This window comes from Podarcis vaucheri, assembly GCF_965113315.1.
Source record: "Podarcis vaucheri genome assembly, chromosome: 8".
NCBI lineage: Eukaryota > Metazoa > Chordata > Lepidosauria > Squamata > Lacertidae > Podarcis > Podarcis vaucheri.
The window spans coordinates 55,307,739-55,332,250 of record NC_138766.1 but is presented as its reverse complement, the minus strand read 5'-3'; the positions used below and the strand labels follow the sequence as shown (position 1 = coordinate 55,332,250).

The 24,512-nt window shown below is 42.0% G+C and overlaps 2 protein-coding genes across 3 annotated transcripts in view; one reads left to right on the top strand and one right to left on the bottom strand.

Moving 5' to 3' along the window:
- The window catches only part of RGS20 (regulator of G protein signaling 20), a gene marked incomplete at its 5' end in the record, with an annotated part of 51,366 nt that extends 44,158 nt beyond the window's left edge, over positions 1 to 7,208 (bottom strand). Inside the window, 2 exons of one of the 2 annotated variants that reach the window (XM_082233992.1) lie at positions 1,078 to 1,138; positions 6,985 to 7,208. In XM_082233992.1, the coding sequence (XP_082090118.1) occupies positions 1,078 to 1,138; positions 6,985 to 7,208 (285 nt within the window). Of the gene's footprint in view, positions 1 to 1,077; positions 1,488 to 6,984 lie in introns of both variants that reach the window. The other variant, XM_082233993.1, reaches the window with a different exon arrangement.
- Positions 7,098 to 24,512, top strand: part of ATP6V1H (ATPase H+ transporting V1 subunit H) — a 33,771-nt gene continuing 16,356 nt past the window's right edge. Inside the window, exons 1-7 of the mRNA XM_082233905.1 lie at positions 7,098 to 7,231; positions 10,397 to 10,520; positions 13,844 to 13,946; positions 16,192 to 16,281; positions 19,422 to 19,535; positions 21,784 to 21,888; positions 22,808 to 22,849. Coding sequence (XP_082090031.1) covers positions 10,417 to 10,520; positions 13,844 to 13,946; positions 16,192 to 16,281; positions 19,422 to 19,535; positions 21,784 to 21,888; positions 22,808 to 22,849 — 558 coding nt within the window. The 5' untranslated portion in view covers positions 7,098 to 7,231; positions 10,397 to 10,416. The remainder of the gene's footprint in view (positions 7,232 to 10,396; positions 10,521 to 13,843; positions 13,947 to 16,191; positions 16,282 to 19,421; positions 19,536 to 21,783; positions 21,889 to 22,807; positions 22,850 to 24,512) is intronic.

The following is a 24,512-nucleotide window of genomic DNA, read 5'->3' as shown; positions in this document are numbered from 1 at the left end:
TCTTTGAATATAGTTCTCTCCTTGATAAAATAAAGAATGTCAGAGGAAAAGGTTGGAGGGATTCCTTTTAGGGCAGTTTTATAGAGAGGAGTGGGGTTGCTTTCTAGAGGCAGGGTGTGTGTGCATAGAGTATAGAAGTCCTCACTTTTGGCCACCGGAAAGCCCCATCAAAATGACTCTCCACTCCAGCAGTACCACTTCTTAAAATTATTGAATTCCTTTCTGTAGCAATGAGGACTAGAAATGTGCAGTTTAAAAACGAAAGGTGGAGTCCTTAGGAATTGGTGACATATAAGGGCTCTTGATTGGAAGGGAGAGTCAGTGATTCAAGGCACGCCTGGTGTCACACAAAGGCTGTGTTGTGGGCTTGCTGTCTGATTTTTGTGAACAGGTCTGCCACTGTGGTTTTTGCAAAAAAAAAGTTTCCAGATGGATGCTGAGATTTGACAAAAGAACATCAGTGTTCCTTGAATGGTTGTGGATGATCTCCTGAATGAGCAATGCACCTGTAGTGCAGGACTCAGAGAGATGCTTAGCAGATAACTGGCTGGGAGAAGGGAGGAATTAAATATAGAAACAGGAAAGTGGTGAAGAATGCTACAGTGTTTGCAATTTACAGCACTACTTCTCTTTCTTAAGCACTGCAGCTTTTAAATTTTTTATCATGACTTCATAGGTGGAAAAACTGACACAGCAGCAGCTTCCTAAACTCATGGCAAAATAAAATTCTTGTGTTTGATCTAGGAATCAATTGAGAGCACATGCATTACTCCCTTTAACAGTAAACTCAGTGCTTCTGTAAGGACTGACATGGAGCTAAAATGAGACCACCGAGAAGTAAGAAAATCAACTTTTAAAAGGCACTACTGGACTCATTTTCCATGCTGGCGAAAGACCTGAACAGGGCCCTAACTATACATTATGATTTTGCAGCAATCTTTTTTACTGCTGTTATCACATATAGGAGAAATCACATTGTAGACATTGCCACCTCTCTCTGAACCAAGCATTAGTGATGCAACAGCATTAATTTAACTCATTGCCCCTCTCTTTTCATTATTCCAAACTTTTTCTTACCTTGAAAAACAGCTGAGCTGTGGTGTCTTCATTTTCATCTTCTGTATTTGTGCTCTGTGTCCTGAAGGAAAATAGATATTGCCTCCACACTGATAGGTCATAAAAGGGCATATTTCTAAATCCAATTCCACACTCCGTTTTCTTTGGAAAATGTCAGGGTTTTTTATAGAAAATATACTTCAAATCCAGACACTGAAGCAAATGAAAGCAGCGTAAGATTAACTTCTCCTTGCATCAATGGGACAAGTATCTGATTCTCTTGAAGTTTATTCAATCTTTGCTGCACTGCTTACAGCTGGGAGGGCAAACAGGATTATCTGTTGTCTGTGCAGTGCCTTTGAATTCCACAAAGTATTAGTCCAAGTATTAGTGGATTGCTTTAGCTTGGTGATTGCAAGTTGATAAAGAATCTAAAACAACAACAATAAGAAAAATGAATCCTGATACAGAATATCTGATGAAGCATCTAAACTCATTGTAGCTGTGACAATTAACACTGAGAGCAAAGCAGCATTGTTCAGTGAATTGGTTTTTACGTGTAGTCCTGTACAGAAAAGATTAGGCATAAGGATGACACAGTTCCACAGGGATTGGAACGTGACACTGAACTGCTGAGTCCAACTTAGACCAGTGGTATTTGTCAATCACAGAGTAGCCAACTGATTTAACTAATCCTTCCTGTCTAAATGAAAATGTGACTTTAGCGATATAAGTGAACACTGAGAAACTTCAGGTAGCTTATTAATAGGTCTTTGATCCTAGCTTAAATAGCACAGAAATAATTTTTCTCTCTCTCTACAAATAAGACCTGATTAACTGGTTGCGTTAAACCACACCATTTAAATTATATGTATCCATCATCCATTCTGCCTAAAGGTGGGAGCAGAAGACTACAGAATGAAAACCAGGTTAAATTGTCATAATGGATTCATTCATTAGAACCTGTTAATGATATGACCACTTTAGTCTGTCAGCAATACTTTCATAATTATATTTGTGACAAATTGGTGCCCTTTGGTTTCGCTCTGTTCTGTGCTTGCTATAATCTAATTACAGCAGCACAGACATTACCGTATGTTTTGAGGAACAAAATCCCTGTTAGCTCAGCTTTTGAGAGTGATTTATATATTTGGTGCGTTTTTATGTATTATGTTGTACAGGAGGCTGCACGGTAGTGTGGGGGTTGTGTTGGACTTAGACCAAAGAGAGAGAGACAGGCTACCCTGTGGCCTACCAAATATTGTTGGGCTCCAAGCCAGCATGCCATTGGGTCAAGGATGGTGGGAGCTGTAGTTTAGTGACTCCTGGAGAGCCACAAGTTCCACATCCTTGCATAAGACAAGTCTGTTAGCACCCTTAACACCATGAAGGGTGGGTACTAACAGTTAGATGGGCTGACCCCAAGTTATTTTATACATTCTGGGTGAGATCCAAGATCACGCCAGCAAAAGTGACCAGTCTTGCCCTTCCTCTCCTTTTCAGCCTTCTCCCCATACTTTGCTCTAGAGGGCCGCCAACTTCCTGGAACAGATTCGGAGACTGAACAGCTGGCTGCAAGAGTGGAGATGAAAGGGAAGTCTTGTTTGCACAAGCAGATCAGTTGCACATGGGGATTAGCCTCAAGGCCCTGTCTATCCCCCAATAACACACATGGGAGGAAGTGATGTGGAAGAACATGTGCACACAGGAAAGAACCATGTGTGCAATTGGAATTTAGTGGCAGTAGGTTTAGCAAGCCAGACAACCCAAGTGATTGTCTTTCCAGGAAGTAAAACACCTCCAGCTACAGCACCAAAACAAAGCTTGAGAACTGTTGATGTTTTGTCATATACTGTAATCAAATAAAAACATATGAAGGCATACATCAGGAAATACGGAATATTGTTTCATCTCATTAAATTGCAATTTGTGTTTGGTGAAAGTATTTGAAGTTTTGCTTTTGCTGTAATAATAATAAAAAATTATCATATTATTGAGTTTTGTTCCATGTTAGCAGTTCCCACCGGAAGGTGTGCCGTTGGTTTACATTACATATAACTGAAATATGTCATTAGAAGACTGATACTCTGCCAAATCGCAACCCTGTACCTGGCCATTAGTCTCACTGAATTAGGTGCAATCCAGAGAAACAGAGAGCGAGCTCTTTGTGTATAGTGGGCCTTTGATTTCAATTTCTGAACATTTACTTTCCAAAATACACAAGAGGGATTGTTATTATTATTATTACTTGAAATAAAGGGATGCACAGCTATAATAATAATGCAGTGGTATCTCGGTTCTTGAACTTAATACGTTCCAGAAGTCTGTTTGACTTCCAAAATGTTTAAAAACCAACTTGCAGGTGCAGGTGCCCCAGAAACAATAGCCAACAGCCACATCAGAAGCTCGGCTTCTGAAAAACGTTCGAAAACCCGAACACTTCCAGGTTTTCAGTGTTTGGGAGTCGATTTGTTAGTCAACTAAGCCGTTCGAGAACCAAGGTTCCACTGTAATAACAATTTTATTATTTATTCCCCACCCTTGTGGCTGAATTGTCATCTCATCACCACCCTTACCAAGTATCCCCCCCACTAACCCTCTAGGACTTCTCCTTCCTACTTTATGCAACTGCTACACCTACTTTTCCTCTTTCCAACTCCATTTCTGATGCCAATTCTCTCTCCTGTTCTGCAGCCCCACACTGCACCTATTTTCACCTTTACCCCCACGCTCATGCCTTCTCTCTTCCCCCTTGCACACAAGCCATGGCAACCTTCTGCATCTTTCTCCTCGTTACTAAGCTCCCTTTTCAACTTCTGTCCAATTATGAAACCACCATTCCCTCCTATTCTGCAGACCCTTTCATGTCCCTGCTTTCATATTCAACTGCATTCCGCATTCTGTGTGTCCTACTCTCTCCTTTCTTGCAACCACTTTGCAGAGTATGGAAAACAAGCAAGATGAATTTGAATTCTTCATACAGTATATCAAATATTAGGGAATATTTTCCAAGTTATGAAAAGAGGTGGTAAGGGAACATCTAGCTATTTTAAAAGATTTAAAATCTCCAAGGCCTGATGAGCTGTATCCAAAGGTACTAAAGGCAGTGCTTTTTTTCTTAAAAAAAACGTTTGGGGGTACTCTCATTTTCCTACTCAGTATGCAGATGATACACAGCTCTACCTCTCTTTTAAATCAGAACCAGTGAAGGCGGTGAAGGTCCTGTGTGAGTGCCTGGAGGCGGTTGGAGGATGGATGGCGGCTAGCAGATTGAGGTTGAATCCTGACAAGGCAGAAGTACTGTTTTTTGGGGGCAGGTGTGGGGGACTCCCTGGTCCTGAATGGGGCAACTGTGCCCCTGAAGGAGCAGGTGTGAAACCTGGGAGTCATTTTGGACTCACAGCTTTCCATGGAGGTGCAGGTCAATTCTGTGTCCAGGGCAGCTGTCTACCAGCTCCATCTGGTACGCAGGCTGAGACCCTACCTGCCCATAGTCTGTCTCACCAGAGTGGTGCATGCTCTGGTTATCTCCTGCTTGGACTACTGCAATGCACTCTACGTGGGGCTACCTTTGAAGGTGACTCGGAAACTGCAATTAATCCAGAATGTGGCAGCTAGACTGGCGACTGGGAGTGGCCGCCGAGACCATATAACACCCATCCTGAGAGATCTGCATTGGCTCCCTGTACATTTCCAAACACAATTCAAAGTGTTGGTGCTGACCTTTAAAGCTCTAAATGGCCTTGGTCCTGCATACCTGAAGGAGCGTCTCCACACCCATCATTCAGCCCAGACACTGAGATCCAGCACCGAGGGCCTTCTGGCGGTTCCCTCACTGCGAGAAGTGAGGTTACAGGGAACCAGGCAGAAGGCCTTCTCGGTAGTGGCACCTGCCCTGTGGAATGCCCTCCCACCAGATGTAAAGGAAATAAGCAACTACAGTGGTACCTCGGGTTACATATGCTTCAGGTTACATATGCGTCAGGTTACAGACTCCGATAACCCAGAAATATTACCTTGGGTTAAGAACTTTGCTTCAGGATGAGAACAGAAATCGTGCAGCGGCAGCACAGCAGCAGCAACAAGAGGCCCCATTAGCTAAAGTGGTGCTTCAGGTTAGGAACAGTTTCAGGTTAAGAATGGACCTCCAGAACGAATTACCGTATGTTCTTAACCCGAGGTACCACTGTATCCTACTTTTAAAAGACATCTGAAGGCAGCCCTGTTTAGGGAAGTTTTTAATGTTTAATGCTGTATTGTGTTTTTAATATTTGATTGGGAGCTGCCCAGAGTGGCTGGGGAAACCCAGCCAGAAGGGCGGGGTATAAATTAATTATTATTATTATTATTACTATTACTATTAGTATTCCTACTCATATTGAAATACTGCCTCTTAATGAGGCCAAACTTAGATTCACAAAATGTTTAGGGGTATGCGTACCCCTGCGTCCCCCCAGAAAAACACTGACTACAGGAGTTTGCAGATGTAATCTCAGAGCCACTGTCTATAACCATTGAGAATTCTTTGACAACAGGTGAGGTCCCTGCAGATTGGAGACAGGTAAATGTTGTCCCCATCTTCCAAAAGGGGGAAAAGACCCAAGTAACTACCAACCAGTTAGCTTGATGTCAATACAGTGGTACCTCGCGTTAAGAACTTAATTCATTCTGGAGGTCCGTTCTTAACCTGAAACTGTTCTTAACCTGAAGCACCACTTTAGCTAATGGGGCCTCCCGCTGCCGCAGTGCTGCTGCCACACAATTTCTGTTCTCATCCTGAAGCAAAGTTCTTAACCCGAGGTACTATTTCTGGGTTAGCGGAGTCTGTAACCTGAAGTGTCTGTAACCCGAGGTACCACTGTACCAGGAAAGGTGCTAGAACATATCTGTATATGAGCACTCAGAAAAGAATGCTGTGATTACTACAACCCAGCATGGGTTTCTCAAAAACAAGTCATGCCAGACGAATCTCATTTCTTTTTTGATAGAATTACAAGCTTGGTGAATCAGGGGAATGCTGGGGATGTAGTATATCTTGATTTCAGAAAGGCTTTTTGACAAAGGCCCCCATGATCTTCTTGCAGAGAAGCTGGTAAAATGTGGTCTGAACAATGTAACTGTTGGGTGGATTTTTAGCTGGTTGACTGACCAAAACCCAAAGAGTACTCACTGATGGAGAAAAAAAGTGACAAGTGAGATGCTTGCTATTGTTCAACGTCTTTATAAATGACTTGGAAGAAGGAATTGAGGGGGTGCTCATCAAATTTGCAGAGGATACCAAAATGGGAGGAGGAGCTCCCATTTCTGTCTGCCGCAGAATTCTTGGGATTCAAGATGACCTTAAAAGATTGGAGAACAAGACCCAAACTAACAAAATGAATTTCACTAGGAAAAAATGTCAGGTTTTAAGCAGCTGCACAAATATAAGATGGGGGACCCCTGGCTTGTCAGTAGTACACGTGAAAAGGATCTAGGGGCCTTAACAGACCACAAGATGAACGCGAGTCAACAGTGTGATGCAGCAACAGCAAAATAAGCTAATGTTCTTCTAGGCTGCATCAACAGAAGTAACAGTAACAGATCAAGGGAAGTAACAGTACCACTCTTCTGCCTTGGTCAGACCACACTTGGAATGTCCAGTTCTGGGCACCACAATTTAATAAGGATATGGACAAGCTGGAACTTGTGCAGATGATCAAAGTTCTATGTTTGTGTACGTGCGCGCGCTGCGGGGAGGACGAGTGCATTGGAGGTCATTGCGTTACTGAACTTGCCACGGACCAGGCTATATGATTGTTTTATCACAGCTGCCTGCAAATGCTCTCTTAAAACTCTCCCATTAACCCTCCAATAACGTTAGAAAATAAAAAGAAAAGCGTCCTGTGACGCTGGAAATAAAAGTTGCGTCTACACAGCGTTCTAACGTACCGGCCCAGCACGCTCGCCCTCGCTGCGTCCCCCGCCTCCTCTTTTGGCCAACATTTCCCGCTTCGCCAACGGAGCTTTCCGGGGACCCGTAGCGTCGTTCCTATCTCGGCCGCTGTTGTTGTCAGCTGAGCGCAGTCACATGATCGTGAGCCTCGGCTGTCCCTCTTCTGCTTAGCTGCTGAGTCCGGGTCATCCGTTGCCTCTGCGGATTCCGGGGACTTCATCGCCGGCCTACGAAGCGAAGGAGGTAAGTGAGGCCTGCAGCCCCGGGAGAGGGACAGGGGCTGGAGCGGAAGGCCTCGGGGTGGGGCTGGTGGGCACCGGGAAGGGACAGGCGCTGCGCCCGCTTGCCTTCGGGCGAGCATCGCTGGCAAGGAAGCTGCGCGCTGCCCTGGAGACTCAGCTGGAACTCACGGAAGGCCGCCCCGTTCTCGCCTCCCGAGCTACCCACGTACCCGCTGCACGCAAAATACTCTCAGCTAGGAAAGCTCTTGCGGATTCCCAACATCTGTTTAAGCGGCGAGTGATTATCTCGATGCCGCAGGGAAGGTCACAAGCAGAGCAGGGTGGTTCTTTATTATCTCCAGGCTTCTGGTTCTTGGGAGGCATTACTGAGGTTCTGGCTTTTAACCCCCTTGCTGTTGTGGCTAATCCCAGCCTTTGCTAGTCTTGGAATTCATGAATTTGATTGCTCTGCTGTACTCTCAGCTATTGGGCTAGATGTTCTTTAAGTGGGAGATACTGCTGTGCATATTTAAAAAAAGCAAAACAGCACAGGGCAACTAGAATTGTCTAGTTATTTCAGTCTTTCTATAAGAGCTTTGTTTTTCTGAATCTTGCTGTCCTTGAGCTTACTGAACCATTAGGTTTTCTCTCACCACTTCGTTAAATGTTTGCGCTCCTTGTAATCAAAGCGGTATCTTGGTACTGCTAATGACTTTTGGAGTACATATAGGTGCACTTAGGTTGTATGCTAGAATGAAAAATGGTTGTTCAACTTCCTTCATCTGAGGTAAGACTTGATCTTGTTGACACTAACGCAGAGGGCAGAAGGAAATGTTTCATCCAATAACAGTCATTGCATGTTTCCAGTGGAAGGGAGGAAACAGTTTATATGGTTTTTGTGTGTAGGCAAATGGTCCTGATGAAGTTTGAACAGGTTCAGTCAGGCTGAGTTATCTGATGTTTATGGAGAGTTCTGCCCTAACAATGATTTAATGCATTAAAAACTCAGGCAGCTTGTTTTGGCATCAGAGCTGGACTAGGCCAGACACCCCCTAAGAAAGTAGAAAGTAGAAAGCAGAAGTGGTGAAGGTCATACATTCTGGTATTCAAACTATACTTCCATTCTGTAAAAAGAAAAGAAAAAAGTATCACTTTAGGATGATGTGCAGTGCAATCTTGTTCATGCAGCACAATCTTGTTCATGCTTGAACTTGTGCTTACAGCTAGAAAGGGTGTACTGCATAGGGTTGAAAAATTGAAAAGTTACCCCTTAGCTGGAAAGGGGAAGTGACATTGGTTATAGGTCACAGGAAGTAGAAATCAAGTTAATCCTTAGCCGCTGGGCAAAATTACTTGCTGCCTGAACCAGAAACTGTTTGTCTCAAAAATGAAACTGAGTTTTGTTAGCAGCCTGAACTTTATTTGGCAACAAATCTACAATCTCAAATGTGCAGATCCTTTTTGGAACAATGCCCATGTCACATAATACTGAATAGTTTATGATAAATGAAAGGTCATTCTGCACATTTTTTCTTGTGTTGTTGTTGATTTATTTACTTACTACTTTTCTAAAATGAATTAGCAGTATCAAAGTAAATATAAAAGTGTGATAAGCCCCACCCCATCCTAATACAATAATAATAATAATAAAAATACCCAGCATCAGAGGAGCTATATCCCACTGGGAGGATTTTTTGAATTAATTGTATTACCTTGGTTGGAATAATTGTAATTGTTCAAGAAATAAAGAGGTGAACAAACTTTTCTAAGTAGAGTGTTCCACAAAATAGCTGCTACCTCGGGGGGGGGGGGGGATTGCCCTGAGCCAGAGCTGATAGAATGTGAGAAGTGAGAACACTCTTTCTCTCCAGGCTGTCTCTCGAGGTGTGTGTGTGTGTGTGTGTGTGTGTGTGTGTGAGAATTTAGAGTATATGTGTTGCTGACTTTGGGATTAGAGATTCTTCTGGTTTACTGTCTGTCTCGTTGCCCAGCGGTCTCCATGGCAGAACTGATAGAGCTGATCTTGGAGGTGATGCTGAGGACTCCCAGATTGCTGGTGTTGGGGGACTTCAACATCCAAGTTGAAGCTGTCAGCTCTGGGGTGGATCAGGACTTCATGGCTGCCATGACGACCACGGGGCTGTCCCAATGCTTGTGGAAGGTCACACTCTGGTCCCTGCTTTCTTGGCTGAACAGGAAGAAGGTGATCTGATATTGACATTACTTCCTTGTCGGGGCAGATCACTTCCTGTTGAGATTTAGGCTTTCCATTGCATCCTCATTGTGCTGTACAACAGAGCTTTTTCTGGTAGTGCAGGGCCTTTTACAGTCTGGCCCAAAGGAGGTGATAGACCTGATGGCAGCTTGTTGTGACTTGTTTGCAAAACATCGCTTACATCCACTGGGATCTTGACTCCACTATTACAGCAGATAACCCTTAAGGGGTGTCCAGAGCACTGTCTAGTCCTGTTGTTTTGGCCTTCAGTTGGTTAAGGCTTGAGGACATTGACAAGGTACTTGGATTGGTCAGAACGCCTGCTTGTACTCTGGACCCCTGCTCCCACCCATCCTGGCTGATAAAAAACTAGCAGAGAGGGGACAGCTGGCTGGGCCAGGGAGTGGATTAATACCTTGTTGTGGGAGGGGGTGGTCTCTGCCTGCCGTCTCCTATATCATACAGGTAAGGGAATTATAGGATTATAGCTCTGTTTTATTCAAAACTGCTTTATGTATTGCATGGAAATCTTTTCAAAGCTGATCATGTTGTATATATTACTGTAATACTTCTGCAACTATGTGGGCCTTGGACTTAAAAAGAAAATTGTTAGAGGATGTTTGATTCCAAATCAGTGTACAGTCAGGATAGCATAATATATAATGCCTGGAAAATTGAGGTGTATGCAGAATAAGCTTCAATGAGCAACTGTAGAAAATAAGCAAATAATATGGTATGCAAATGCCTGCACCTGGAACAATCCCGTGGAACGTACAGACTTGTAAGCCTCATTAATTTCAACGTTAAAAAGTTAAGTACATTCTTAATTCTTATTTGAAGTTAGTGGGGTTTAAACTTTTGGATGAACTATAGTCACTTCTCGTAGGTTTAGCAGCTTTATAAACACAATTTCGAACTCTTGAAATCACTTTGTTCAATGTAAACTGATAGCAGCCTTTATTTTCTTAACAGGTTTTGACATCAAGATAAAAATGGATATCCGGGGTGCTGTAGATGCTGCTGTCCCCACCAATATCATTGCTGCCAAAGCTGCTGAGGTTCGGGCCAACAAAGTGAATTGGCAGTCATATCTCCAGTAAGTTAGTATCTGGGCACAGGTTCCCAGAAGGAGCATATATCTCTAGGCTTCTAAACTAGTTACAGTTTTTATGCTTTTGGAAGGTCTTGCATGCTGTTAGGAGCACTGGAAAAATACCGAGTTAGTGAAAATTAACTGTTATTATCAGAAATGACATTTCGTTAAAACAAATAAGGGTAGGGTTCCATGAATGGATATGATTGATAGAAACATTTTTCCTAACAATTTTCTTAAACTTTTTCAGAAGTCTGGCAAAATCCAGGTTTTAAAATGCCAATTTGTGGAGGAATTCCACTATCCTTAAGATTGCTTTCTGCCATTTAACTACATAATTAACTACACACAAAAAGGCCTCCTACAGCTCCATTGCTCATAAGTGCATGTTGGTTTGTAGAAGAGATAAATAGAGATCACAAAGAAGAATTTAACTAGCACAAAAGAACATTGCCAGGTGAAAGGGTCTAAATGTCTAAATAGTTGAGGACACATACACTTACAATCCCCCCCCCCATTTGATTCATTAATTCACAAACAATACCAGTGAAATTCACAGGAAAGCAAACACCTAATATTCACCAGGCACTGTGTGACGAAATAATTACAGAATTGGAACAGTATTATATTGTTCAATAATGGTAATGAGATTACAGCCTGATCAAATTCAATATTGCAAAAAAATAAAATAATGACTGTTACTACTTTATGTGAACAGAAGAACTACACTTCTTGCAAGGAAAATCTATAATTGAAAGGAAAACTTAATCACAAGTTACTGTGTCACTGACTGACTGCAAGAGGACTTTAAAAATAAATAAATGAATAACATCACTTAGGGCATGTTTTTTATCCCTAATCAGCAGCTGTTTTTCCTCATGGCCTTGGAATTACGTTGGTCTGTCATTGGAAAGTTGTCAGGGTGTTGGGGAACCAAAAGATGTAGGACTGCTGTCTAAGAATCTTTATTTATTTATTGTTACCAGTGTCCAGGATTAGTTACTATTCTGAAATGGTAGGAATGAATATTATCTTGGAATTTAAAAACATATATTTTTAATAAGGCTTTTTTCTTTGGGCTTCATGATCTTTTCTAAGCAGTCTGCTAATTAACTCTAAATTTAAGGGAAGGTAAAATAGTACAGTAGTAGCTCGGGTTACATACATTTCATGTTACATACGCTTCATGTTACAGACTCCGCTAACCCAGAAATATTACCTTGGGTTAAGAACTTTGCTTCAGGATGAGAACAGAAATCGTGCTCCGGCGGCAGCAGCAGGCCCCATTAGCTAAAGTGGTGCTTTATGTTAAGAGCAGTTTCAGGTTAAGAACGGACGTCTGGAACAAATTAAGTACTTAACCCGAGTTACCACTGTACAGTACATTGAAATTCACAATCAATAGATGGTTTCCTGTGGTTTACCCAATATGTGTTAATGTTACATAGAAATACACTGAATAATTTATTTATTTATAAAAATGTTTATATACCACTGTATCATAAAAAAAATTCACAGTGGTTTGCAACAATGTATAAACATAAAATGAAACAATAACATTTAAGAACAAGTTAAGAGCAAAAAAGAAATTAAAAACACACATCAATCGACCATTGTGGACGATGTACTCTTAACTGCCTGCATAGGCCTTCTGGAACCGAAAGGTTTTCAGCAGGCGTTTAAAAGCTGGCACAGAAGGTGCCCACTGAACTATTTGGCAGGATTTCCCACAGGACTGGTGGAAAGTAAAGGCTCAGTTTCTCATTGTTGTCAGATGAGCCACACGAACTCAGGGAATGACCAAAGATGGTCCTGTAGATGATCTTGGTGATCAAGCTGGGATATAAAGTTTCAGGAGATCCCTGACGTATCCTGGATTCAAGTTGTAAATCAATACGTGAACCCTGAACTTGGCTCAGTAGCAGATGGGCAGCCATTGCAGCTGTTTTAACAATGGTGTCAAGTATTCTTAACCAGCAAGGGTAAAAAGTACCGTATTTTTTTGCACCATAGGACGCACCGGACAATAGGACACACTTTGTTTTAGAGGGGGGAGAACAAGAAAAAAAATTCTCCCCCTCTCTGCCCAGCGCCCCTTCAGTGAAGCGGCAGGAGGCGCTGCACAGAGAGGGGGAGAACTTTCCCCCTCTTGTTTTCCTGCTCTAAAACAAGGTGCCGTTCAGGTGGCTACCTTGGAAGCCTGGAGAGCGAGAGAGGTCGGTGTGCACTGACCCCTCTCGCTCTTTAGGCTTCAGGTTCCTTTCGACCTGCTCTTTGGGGCTGGTGGGGGGAAGCTCCTGCCATAGCCGCGCGTCACCTCTCCAGCCAGGAGAGGGTCGCGGTGGGCTGCTTTAGCCCCGCACGCGTGCTCTCCTGGCTGGAGAGGTGACACGGGGCTGTAGAGGTTCCTGCCATAGCCGCGCGTCACCTCTCCAGCCGGGAGAGGGTTGCGGGGCTATGGCGTCTTCGCTCCATAGGACGCACACACATTTCCCCTTCATTTTTGAAGGGGAAAAAGTGAGTCCTATAGAGCGAAAAATACAGTAATCTGGCTGCTGCAGTCTACATTAGCTGGAGCTTCCAAATCAGACCCAAGGGTATAAAGACTTGAAAACAGTTTACTCAAAACATGGTCAACTTTATGCTGTTCTTGTAGACTGTACAAGAGTATTTGGCCTGATCCAACAGGCCTGTTCTTAAGTTCTTTTGAAACTAAGTATAATGTTACCTCTGGTTACAAACGCTTCTGGTTACGAATGCTTCAGGTTACGAGTTCCGCTAACCCGGAAGTAGCTGCTCCTGGTTGCGAACTTTGCCCCAGGATGCGAACAGAAATCACGTGCTGGAGGCCCCATTAGTGGAAGCGTGTCTCAGGATAAGAACGGTTTCAGCTTAAGAATGGACCTTCGGAACCAATTAAGTTTGTAACAAGAGGTACCACTGTAGACCTTTCAAAAGCAGTTTATGATTAGGCATGGAGTTGGGGTTTACTGCTTCAAGGGGGAAAAAGTCAAAAATTCCATTAGCCTTGGCTCCATAGAAGCTTTTGAATCGTCAAAGATACACTGGAGTCTTCACTGCCCTTTTCCTTGCAAGATAATGGCTTTGGACAGCATCCATGCTCTTGGGCTAAACACAGTACATGCTCCAAATTTATTTAATATGTTTGGAAAGGGAAGTGTGCTCACTAAACAGTCACTGTAGGAAATTATTACATTAGCACCTCGGGAAAAAATTTTTGAACAGCAGGATATATTCTGTTAAATCTACAAGCAGTAAAACAATGATAGCACAGGAAGTCCTTAAAGCTTTGTTTTCCTTGCTAGAGGGCAGATGATTTCAGCAGAAGACTGTGAATTTATTCAAAGATTTGAGCAGAAAAGGAGCCCAGAAGAGAAACAAGAATTGATTAAAAATGAAGGCAACCAGGTAACCCAGCATTTCTTTGTGGCAATCTCCTGTTCTAGGAACAGCCAATGTATGTGGTTGTTTTGTCTTTGACATTCTGGTTTTAAAAGTTTGTCATCTATATTTCTGCTTCTGTGCCAGCTTTCCTCATAGATCATTTGTGAAAATGTCCTGGTGAATTAACCGTATGCCTTCTACTCTTTCTTTCTATCACTGAGTATGATGACAAGAAGCATAAATAATGCAAGCCAGAATTGTAGAGTTGAAAGGGACCCCAAGGGTCATCTAGTCCAACCCCCTGCAATGCAGGGATCTCAACTAAAGCATCCATGGCAGATGGCCATCCAACCTCTGCTTAAAAACCTCCAAGGAAGGAGAGTCCACCACTTCCTGAGGGAGACCGTTCCATGGTCAATTAGCTCATACTGTTGGAAAGTTTCCCCAATGTTTAGTTGGAATCTCCTGTCTTGTAACTTGAAGGCATTGGTTCAAGTCCTACCCTCCAGTGCAGGAGAAATCAAGCTTATTCCCTCTGCCATATGAAAGCCCTTGAGATATATGAAGATGGCTATCATATCTCCTCTCAGTCTCCTCTTTTCCAGGCTAAACATACCCAACTCCTTCAACTGTTAATCATCTTGATTGCCCTCCTCTGCACATGTTCCAGCTTGTCAACATCCTTCTTAAATTGTGCCCAGAATTGGACACAGTATTCCAGGTGTGCTTTGCCCAAGGTAGAATAAATCATGGAAGTTTCACCCGAGTCCATAAGTCATGTCAGAATGCCTTAGACCGCTGTTTGAATATGCAGTCCTCTTTTTGAGCATTTTATGGGTTCTGCTATTGCAGTCAGATTTTTTTGTACAACTAATCCAAAAATGTAGTTGAACTGCTTGCCGTTTGCATGCTAGTGTGAATCACACTTGGTGCTTAGAGAATGTGACTTAGGGTGCCATAGAGTACTGGGTTGTAGCTGGAGAAGGAGTGTAATTACATAGGACAACAGGAGGCTGCCTTATACTGAGCCGCAACATTGGTCCATCTGGATCACTGTTGTCTACACTGACTGGCAACAGCTCTGCAGGGTTTCAGGCAGAGTTTCCCAGCCTTGCTTGGCAATTTGCCGCCTCCTTTCTTGCAACTCTCTTCTTTCTCTGCCCCACCCCATACTGTTCCAGAGGGTGCCTTGGCTTTGCAGAGCAGCTTTGGGGGAAGTTGGGGCTGCAGTGAGAAGGAAACAACTCAAAAACCTTCTTGCATGAGTATACTGACACTTGTATATCTCTGGCTACAGCCATTGTAAATATTATTTAAAAGTTGCTTGTTAAAGTATAGGCACACATTGTATAAGTACTCCTCTTAATGCAGTAATTGTTGTTGGATAGGGTTGCCATATTTTGAAAATGACCTTCCCGGACAGTGCCTGCCCTCTTCCACACTTCGGTGGCATACATGTGTCCCTCCAACCCCTCCCCCAATAAACACCCCTTCCCCCAAAACCCGGACATTTCAAGTACAGTGCCAAATTCCTCCTGGAGGGGCATACTGCCCCCCCAAAAAACAGGACATGTCTGGGAAATTCCGGACATAGGGCAACCCTTTGTTGGAGCGCTCTTCTCCTATTCAGACTAGGAACAAAATCAATCTCCCCCACTCCCATATTAGTTAATTTCGAAAAGTATAGCGGGCAGTTTTGCACATTTTTGTTGAAGTTAGTGAGGCTCAGCATACATAAATGTCTTCATCATTGTCTCCCCTTTGTGCCTGTTAGAAACCATAGTAGACCTTAACTTCAGGTGTGGGGAGCTTTTTGTCCTCCTGACGCTACTGAACTAAAACTCCCATCAGCCCCAGCAAGCATGATCAATGGACAGGGATTATGGGAGATAGCATTTAGCAACAGCTGGAAGGACAAAGGTTATTACCACCTGCTTTATTTTATGGGATTGTGTCTTGTTCTCTTAATCTGTGGCCTTGTGTCCACAGGGCATGCATTAAACACAGCATACCTTTATATTCTAGAGGAAACAGTCAAGAACCCATTGCCAAATTCTGTTTGGACTGTTGATTAAATGAATGTAGTCAGTGCAATAGTAGTAGGCTGGGGAGGAGTTTCCCAATACTTGTGTTTATTACAGTGAAGCAACTTTGGATTGTTTCAGTGTTCCTCACACAGGCTGTGCTTGCAAAATTGCCAAATGAAAATAAGAATGAAAACACTTGCGAATAATTCTAACTTTCTTTGGATTACTTCTTTCCTCCCTAGTGCGCTAAAACGTTCATAAACCTCATGACTCACATCTCCAAGGAACAAACGGTTCAGTACATTTTAACAATGGTGGATGATATGCTGCAGGTAAGTTAATTGGTTTTTCCCCCATTTCCAGTGCTTGTTGGTATGTGGGTATCTTATTTCAGTGCAGACAGCTTTCTGCTTGGTGCCCACTTTAAATTGGTTTGCAAGGCTAGAGCCTATGCACCAAGTGGCCTTTAGTGATTTTAGTGGAGCTTGTGTGCTTTATCTGCTGAAATGATCAGCGGTGGCTGAGCAGCAATGCCTTGTGGAATAAGCTTTCTGTGATCAACATCTGCTAGGTTCTGCCTACACTCCGTACTTTGTGGAAAGTACGTTTGATACAGTTAGTAAGTTTGCATTTACAGCTTGGAACAAGTGTGGCTGAAACCATTAATAGATGAATCAGTTAACCTTTTTCAAAAATAAAAAACACCCACAGAGATATGCATTTATTTTTATTAACATTCCCGACTACATCCTACAGAACAGCGCTTTATCCATTGCATATAGCGTAAATTGTATACGATCATTATTAATCAAATATAATTAATGAGCCCACTTACCCATTTTATCTTGAACAGTCAAATATTAGGGGAGTAACTTTTCATCTTATTGCTGTTTTAAGTTTGCCTGTTGACACTCTAAGGCTTTTCTTAGGCTGTCCGTAGTTATTTGTTTATGATATTCATTATGTGGATTAATATTTTAATTCTGTCTATTTCTTGAATTCTGTTAGTTGCTTTGGTTTTTTTTATAAGATATTAAGATTTTCAAAATATTACAAAATAAAAATAGAAAAAAGAAAAATACAAAATAAAAATACCGTATTTTTTGCAACATAACACTCACTTTTTTCCTCCTAAAAAGTAAGGGGAAATGTCTGTGTGTGTTATGGAGGGAATGCCTACGGGTGGCATGCCTACAGATTTTCCTCCTCTAAAAACTACGTGCGTGTTATGGTTGGGTGCGTGTTATATAGCGAAAAATACGGTAATTAAAAATCTTTCCATTACTTATTTTTCATTAGCTTGTTTCCCGGACCTCCTCACGCCTCCCTTTTTTGTATTCCAGTTCAGTTTGTTGGTTCAGCAAATCCTTCCCCTCTTTGTTTATCCTAATCTTTAATCTTAAAATATTATAACATTAAATCTTTACCTATTAGTAATCCATTTTTCATATCTGTTAGTTGCTTTGATTGCCTCTGTAAAGAGGGGAGTAGCAGGATAATAAAACATTGTGGTACATGTGGTCAGGAAAGCTGTGGTTGGTGGTGACGCTATTGTCATAGGTATGCTGTATATTTGCTGATGTGTTTCTCCCCTTCAAAGGAAGTAAGAAAAATACATTTTGCATGAAATATGCAAAGCATTTCTCACTGGACATATGCATAACTTCTTTGATTTCCATGTACATGTGCAAGCCAGTTCTGTCTGCTTGGCAACAAATCTTTTATCGGCCCGATGACCTCCTTGATTTTTTTTTTTTAACAATACATTTTGTTCTGAATAGTGCAAAATTACCTTAATGTGTTCTAATATTTTAGATTTGTAGCAATTACATTTTTAAAATAAGACATGCTTAGCACGAAGCATGGTTATTATACAAGCTCAGGCAGCATCTCTTAAGTGCACTTACAGGCAGATCTTGGGCTGCTGTACCAAATTACTTTTAAATTAACACATTGTGCTGATATTCTGGGCAAGCATACCACCTGAAAAGTTTAAACTGAGTGTGAAAGAATCATAATGAGTCAGAACAGGTAGGGGCCTCAAATCTCCTGCCAGAAGCATGAATCCTCTCCAAAGCAGGGGGAACAAAGAATTGGCTTGCAAAATCAAACGACGATCCATCTAGTCCATCATCTAGTTTTGTTTGCTTACAACATTTAAAGACCACTTTTCAACAGAAGTCTGTTCGTGAAGCAGCTTCAACAACAATGTACATATGCATTGGCAGACAAAGGGTGACTTACAGGGGGGGATGACCCCAAAATGAAATCAGTGGAAAACCTAAGGAGCCAACTTATGGGTTGGTTGCAATATCACCAGATATACAACATGTTTAAATTAGATAGAAAGAATGGATTTCTGGACCAAAGCTCACAACTTGAAAATAAGAATAAGAATAAGAATAAACTTCTGTCTAAAATGTATAGTTTTTATTGGAATGGGAAAGAAAAGATGAGCTTGTTAAAGCTTCAGTGGCACACTGGGCAATAGATATCGGACACAATATAGATCTTAATCTCTGGAAGAAACTTTGGGAAAGCGACCTGAAATTTACTGCATGTTATTCATTGAAAGAGAATTATTTGAAAATGTTTCATAGGTGGTATTTAACTCTGAGTAGGTTGGCTAAGATTTATAAAACAGAATCAGATACATGTTGGAAGTGTAAAGAAGCGGAGGGAACCTTTTTTCACATGTGGTGGACATGTAAAAAGGTAAAAGTCTATTGGGAAATGATTGATAATGAATTGAAAAAAAATGTTTAAAACTACTCCCCCCCCCCCCAAAAAAAAAACCCTAGTCCTGTTTGCTGGGAATAACCCAGACATACATTTCTAGGTGTTAGAAAAGGTTATTTATGTATGCAACAACTGCGGCCTGTGTTTTGTTAGCCCCAAAATGGAAAGTGAGTGAGGTCCCAACTAAAGAGCACTGGCAACTTAAGTTGACAGAATATGCAGAACTTGCAGATTTAACACATAGAATAAGAGAGCAAGAAGAACATATATTTTTAAAAGAGTGGAAAACATTTATTGAATTTTTGGAAAATAACTATACAGTTGAGAACGCTGGCAGCACTAAGATAAATTCAACAGAGTAAATAATTTTTGATGGATCTAAAAGTGGAAAACTGATTTGAATGGTTATAGTAAAATATGCAGGAATGTATAATATGTAAAATGAACCATGGAAGGAGAAGGGAAGTCAATTAATATTTTAAAGTTTGTAAAATGCTTATTTTGAAATGTAAAATTGAAAACTTAATAAAAATTATTATTTAAAAAATACAATGTACGTATGCAAGTGAAAACAATCCATACAGAATAGAACTATGTTTATATAGAACTATGTTTCAACTATGTTTATAAAATTAAGCATCAAGAATCTCAGCTGATCTCCAAGTGCCCCAAGGATAAAACTGTCTCCGTCTGTTTTCTAACTGTGTTTCCTTTCCATTTATGCTGCTTGCAGGAAAATCACCAACGTGTTAGTATTTTCTTTGACTATGCAAAACGAGGCAAGAACACTGCATGGTCCTATTTCCTTCCAATGTTGAATCGTCAAGATCTTTTCACTGTGCACATGGTAAGCTTTCAGCTCAGTCAAATAGCCTGGGTTTGAGAGGGGACCTTTGGTTGCAAAACTTAGGACAGATTTATTAGACCTTCAATATCAATGTCCTGTCAGCACTTTATAATTAAGGGTTATATAAATTGTCCATTAACAACACAACAGCTTTATTTAAAGTATGGTATTTAAGTTTTCCATGGAAGGAAGGCATTCTTAGCAGTATTCCTGCATTATCTGACTATAAAATTTTCAGAGACCAAGCCAGAGTACAATATGGATGTGCTGTATGACCCATCAGTGTCACCTTGTTTGAAGTGTTGATTTAAACAGGACCAGGGTAAAGGACTTAGTTTTATATGAACATTATTAGATTTAGCTGTAATGCTCAGCCTCTCTCTTTCCCCAAACCTTTAGAATGCGACAGTTCATAAATATAAACTAATGACTAGGTTTTCTTTCTTTTTAAACTGCTAGCCTTTTCTTCTAATGCCCCTTTTCATGCCTCTCTTTTATGCTGTTGCTCCTCAGGTTGGCAAGAGGCTCCAAATGTTTAGCTAATCAAAAACCAGCAATTAAATACATTTAAGACAGCCATATACAGTGGTACCTCGGGTTACATAGGCTTCAGGTTACATACGCTTCAGGTTACAGATTCCGCTAACCCAGAAATAGTGCTTCAGGTTAAGAACTTTGCTTCAGGATGAGAACAGAAATCGTGCTCCGGTGGTGCGGCAGCAGCAGGAGGCCCCATTAGCTAAAGTGGTGCTTCAGGTTAAGAACAGTTTCAGGTTAAGAACAGACCTCTGGAACGAATTAAGTACTTAACCCAAGGTACCACTGTATTATTATCAGTAAAGATCTTGAACCACCGGATTAGTAAGAGAGATGATGTGGTAGAGGGGTTATGCTATTTGATTGTCTTGTCATAAGAGTCTAGTGGCTCTTAAAGACTAACAAATTTACTATGGCATAAGTGTTTGTGAAGTGCATCCCTCTTCCTTGGATGCAGCTAAGGTTCTTGGATTGTAACGCTCCTGTTTAAAAGGTATTACTGTATTTTCCATCCTATAGGATGCACTTTTCCCCCTCCAAAAATGAAGGGGAAATGTGTGTGCGTCCTGTGGGGCGAATGCAGGCGTTCGCTGAAGCCTGGAGAGCAAGAGGGGTCGGTGCGCACCGACCCCTCTTGCTCTCCAGGCTTCAGGAAGCTGTCCACAAGCCTTGGGAGCCCGCGGGAGTTCCCGCTGGGCTCCCACGGCTTGCGGAGAGCTGCCTGCATCCCGAAGCCTGGGTGCGCTGAGCAGTCGCGCCAGGGCTTCGGGTAGCTCTGCGAAAGCCGCGGGAGCCCTCCCATGGCTTGCGCAGAGCTTCCACTACACCCGAAGCCCGGGCGCGCTGAGCAGTCGCGCCTGGGCTTTGGGTAGCTCTGCGCAAGCTGTGGGAGGGCTCCCACGGCTTGCGGAGAGCATCCTGTTCTGGGGGCTGGGGAAGCTCCGGCTTCCCCCGACCCAGCCCCACGCCTGGGAAAAAAATAATTTCCCCCCCTTTATTTCCTCCCCAAAAAACTAGGTGCGTCCTATGGGCTGGTGCGTCCTATGGGGCGAAAAATATGGTAATATTTAGGAACATAGAAAACTGCCTTATACAGAGTCAAACTGCTGGTAAAAAGGTAAAAGCTAAAGGACCCCTGGATGGCTAAGTCCAGGCAAAAGCGAATATCGGGTTGTGGCGCTTGTCTCGTTTTCAGGCTAAGGGAGCCAGTGTTTGTCCACAGACAGCTTTCTGGGTCATGTGGCCAGCATGACTAAACCACTTCTGGCGCAACAGAGCACCATGACGGAAACCAGAGCACATGGAAACACTGTTTACCTTCCCACCGCAGCAGTACCTATTTATCTACTTGCGCTGGCGTGCTTTCGAACTGCTAGGCTGGCAGGAGCTGGGAGCTCACCCTGTCGTGGGGATTCGAAATACCGACCTTCTGATCGGCAAGCCCAAGAGGCTCAGTGGTTTAGAGCACAGCGCCACCCGCATCCCTAGCTTAGTACTGTCTTGACATTGACTGCCAGTGGTTCTCTAGTGTTTCAGAAGAGTCTTTCCCATCTCTGCTTTGAGATGTAGGAACTTGAACACAGGACCTTCTACATGCAAGGTGTATTTGCTACCGCTGAACAATGGCTCCTCTGCTGTATCCGTTGATGATGTTATTGCAAAATCTGTGATAATATGTGTCTGAGTTTATGCTTTCTGCACTTTCTTTCAGGCAGCCAGAATTATTGCCAAGCTAGCAGCTTGGGGAAGAGAACTGATGGAAGGCAGCGATTTAAATTATTATTTCAATTGGATAAAGACCCAGCTTAGTTCGCAGGTAATTATATTATAGCCTATGCAGCTCCCCTTGGCCAACAGCTGGGGATGATGATGATAGTTGTACGGCAAAACTCTTGGAGGTCACCAGGTTGGGAACTACTGATATTGCAGTATTTATAAACAGGTATATTTGGCAGATCTACAAATTCAACTACTTGTATTTAATAATGATATAAGCTCATGCTGCACGACAAACTTCTCCTGTGCAAGCCCCAATGAGCCCTTAAATTCACATCAGTAAATGCATTTAAATCTGAATAATGTCCTTTACCTGATTTTTGTGAGTAGTAGTGTGTGTAGCTGCAGTGGGGAATTGTACATACTAAGCTATTGGAACTTTTTCCTACAGTGTGTATTGCAGTGGCCAGGCTCTTGGGGCAGGATATATTTTGGCTGCTTTGTGTGGTACCAGATATATATTGTCAGAGCTAAATTCCCTATTACTTAAAATACACATATTTTATTGAAACACTTGGCCAATTAAGCATTTTTCAAGTTCATTAATGTAAGAGGATTAAATACTTCAAATGTGCAGAATATCTACATGTACTGAAGCGTAGCAATGTACAGAAAATGCTAATTACTTGGCTTGAAATGTTGGTACTTTGTGGCTATGCTCTGAGTCAAATGTGGGAAGTGCTGAAAGAGAATAAAGTATTTCCCCTTTTGGATAGTGGGAGCAAATGTGCCATGGCCAACCATTTGGAAGCAGAATAGGAGTCAGCCCAGATGTGTGACTAACTGCCACACTTGTGAGCAATATTTAGGGGATGGTCGGAAATTTATTTCCAATTCAGTCAGGCGTAGGAAAATAAATATATGTAGATCTCTCTCTCATTAGGCTATATGTGTAGATTTGTACATAAGGGCTGTCTTTTTGCGAATCTTTAAATGTAACTTTCTCCTTTCCATGCTAGAAACTACGCAGCAGTGGTAGTGCTAACGATCCTGGAACCGATGTAAGTATCTGTGCATAATTTGTTAATCTTTCTCTTGATACAGTGGACTAGAAGCACTCAAATTAGTGGGAGATGTTGGCCCCGACTACCATGTCCCGTTGATTTCAAAGGAACTAAAGCATGACTAACTTAAACTGTAGTCCTAACTCCATATATCTCGGAGTGTGCCCCGTGGACTTCATAGGACTTACTTCTGCATTGACATCGTTAGGCTTGCACTGTTTGTCTGGATCCAGCCCAGAGTATTGTTTATTGTGGGACACTGATGCGAGGAAGGTTCGTGCAGTAACCGGGATTGAAATGTATTTTCCAAATATATTAATGTAGAAGACTTGTACTTTCAAGACAGTTTACAAACAATGGGTGATACCCATAAACTCAGAATTCACTGGGACTTGCAAACCAACCCACAATTCAACAGCCCTTAGTTTTCTGGCTGATGGATGGGGCCAGAGCATGCTTCTCTTTGATTCTACAGTCCTGGGGTAACTGGCACTTGGAGCAGAATATATTTTCTGGGAGGGAAAGATCCATGCAGCTATTCCATCGCTGACCAATAGTTTGGTCTTCCCCATGCCGTGATGTTCTTCCTGGGAGGCTGGGCAATAGGCTTTAGCTTCCCAAGGTCCTTTGACTCTCTGGCCAATAAAGCAATAGAGACTTTGAATAATATATCAAATCCAACTAGCTTCTGAGTTTGAGGTTTCTTCCCAGGATCTCTCTGTCTTGTAAATCTCTGCAGCCAGCTCCTCAATCATTTACAACTGGAATGAGGAGCTTGTGGTCCTCCCAGATGTTGCTGGATTCCAATTTCATCAACCCCAGTCAGATGTGATTTATAATCCAGCAACATCTGGAGGGCCAGATGTTTATGGCATGATTGTTTTCAGGGTGATCCTAAGCATGTGGTACTATCAGATCCCACAGGAATATTATCCATCTTTGCACTATTGAACAATCACTACGATATGATGGCATTGAAATGGGTGAAACTATACGTGCAATCATATTTTATCCTTTATGAAGATCTTATTTGTTTAGCTTATATTTTGATAAGAGAGCAGTCCCACAGTTCTGGGGTGGTTGTTTTTAAAGTAATGAAACCAGGCATAGGTTTGGCTCACTCTCTGGGTATCTGTACTGTAAAACTGCAACCTGTGATCCCCAGCCTCGCCCAACCTGTTTAGCCTTCGCAGGTTACTATTCTGTTGTTGATAATATTGCAGGAAGTTTTTGTGAGATTTGATCTGGAGAAGACAGTTCTGTAGTTAACAAATAAAAATAAAACAAGTGTTTCTTATTCATTGGCACAGTAAATTTGGAGGGGAAATAGAGCTCTGCAGAGAACATTGTTGTGCTAAAAATTACTCTCTCCATTTCCTTCTGTGAATACTTGTTAGGTGTGTTAATATTATAATGTTCATGGATTAGCAGTCCATTAAGCTGCAGATGCTTCAGAAAGCAATTGTAAAATGTCATTTATCTCAAAAGCTGTACTGCTCAGTATTGCCACTTGGTGTCTCTAAGAAATAAAAAACATTCCCAACAATTCAGGCTATACCAAATGTTCTTGGAATCAGAAATGTAATCAGGTGTAATATTTATTATCAGTAGGGACTCATGTAATAGCTGTGCAGTTATCCTGGGGCACAGGGTTGAAGGG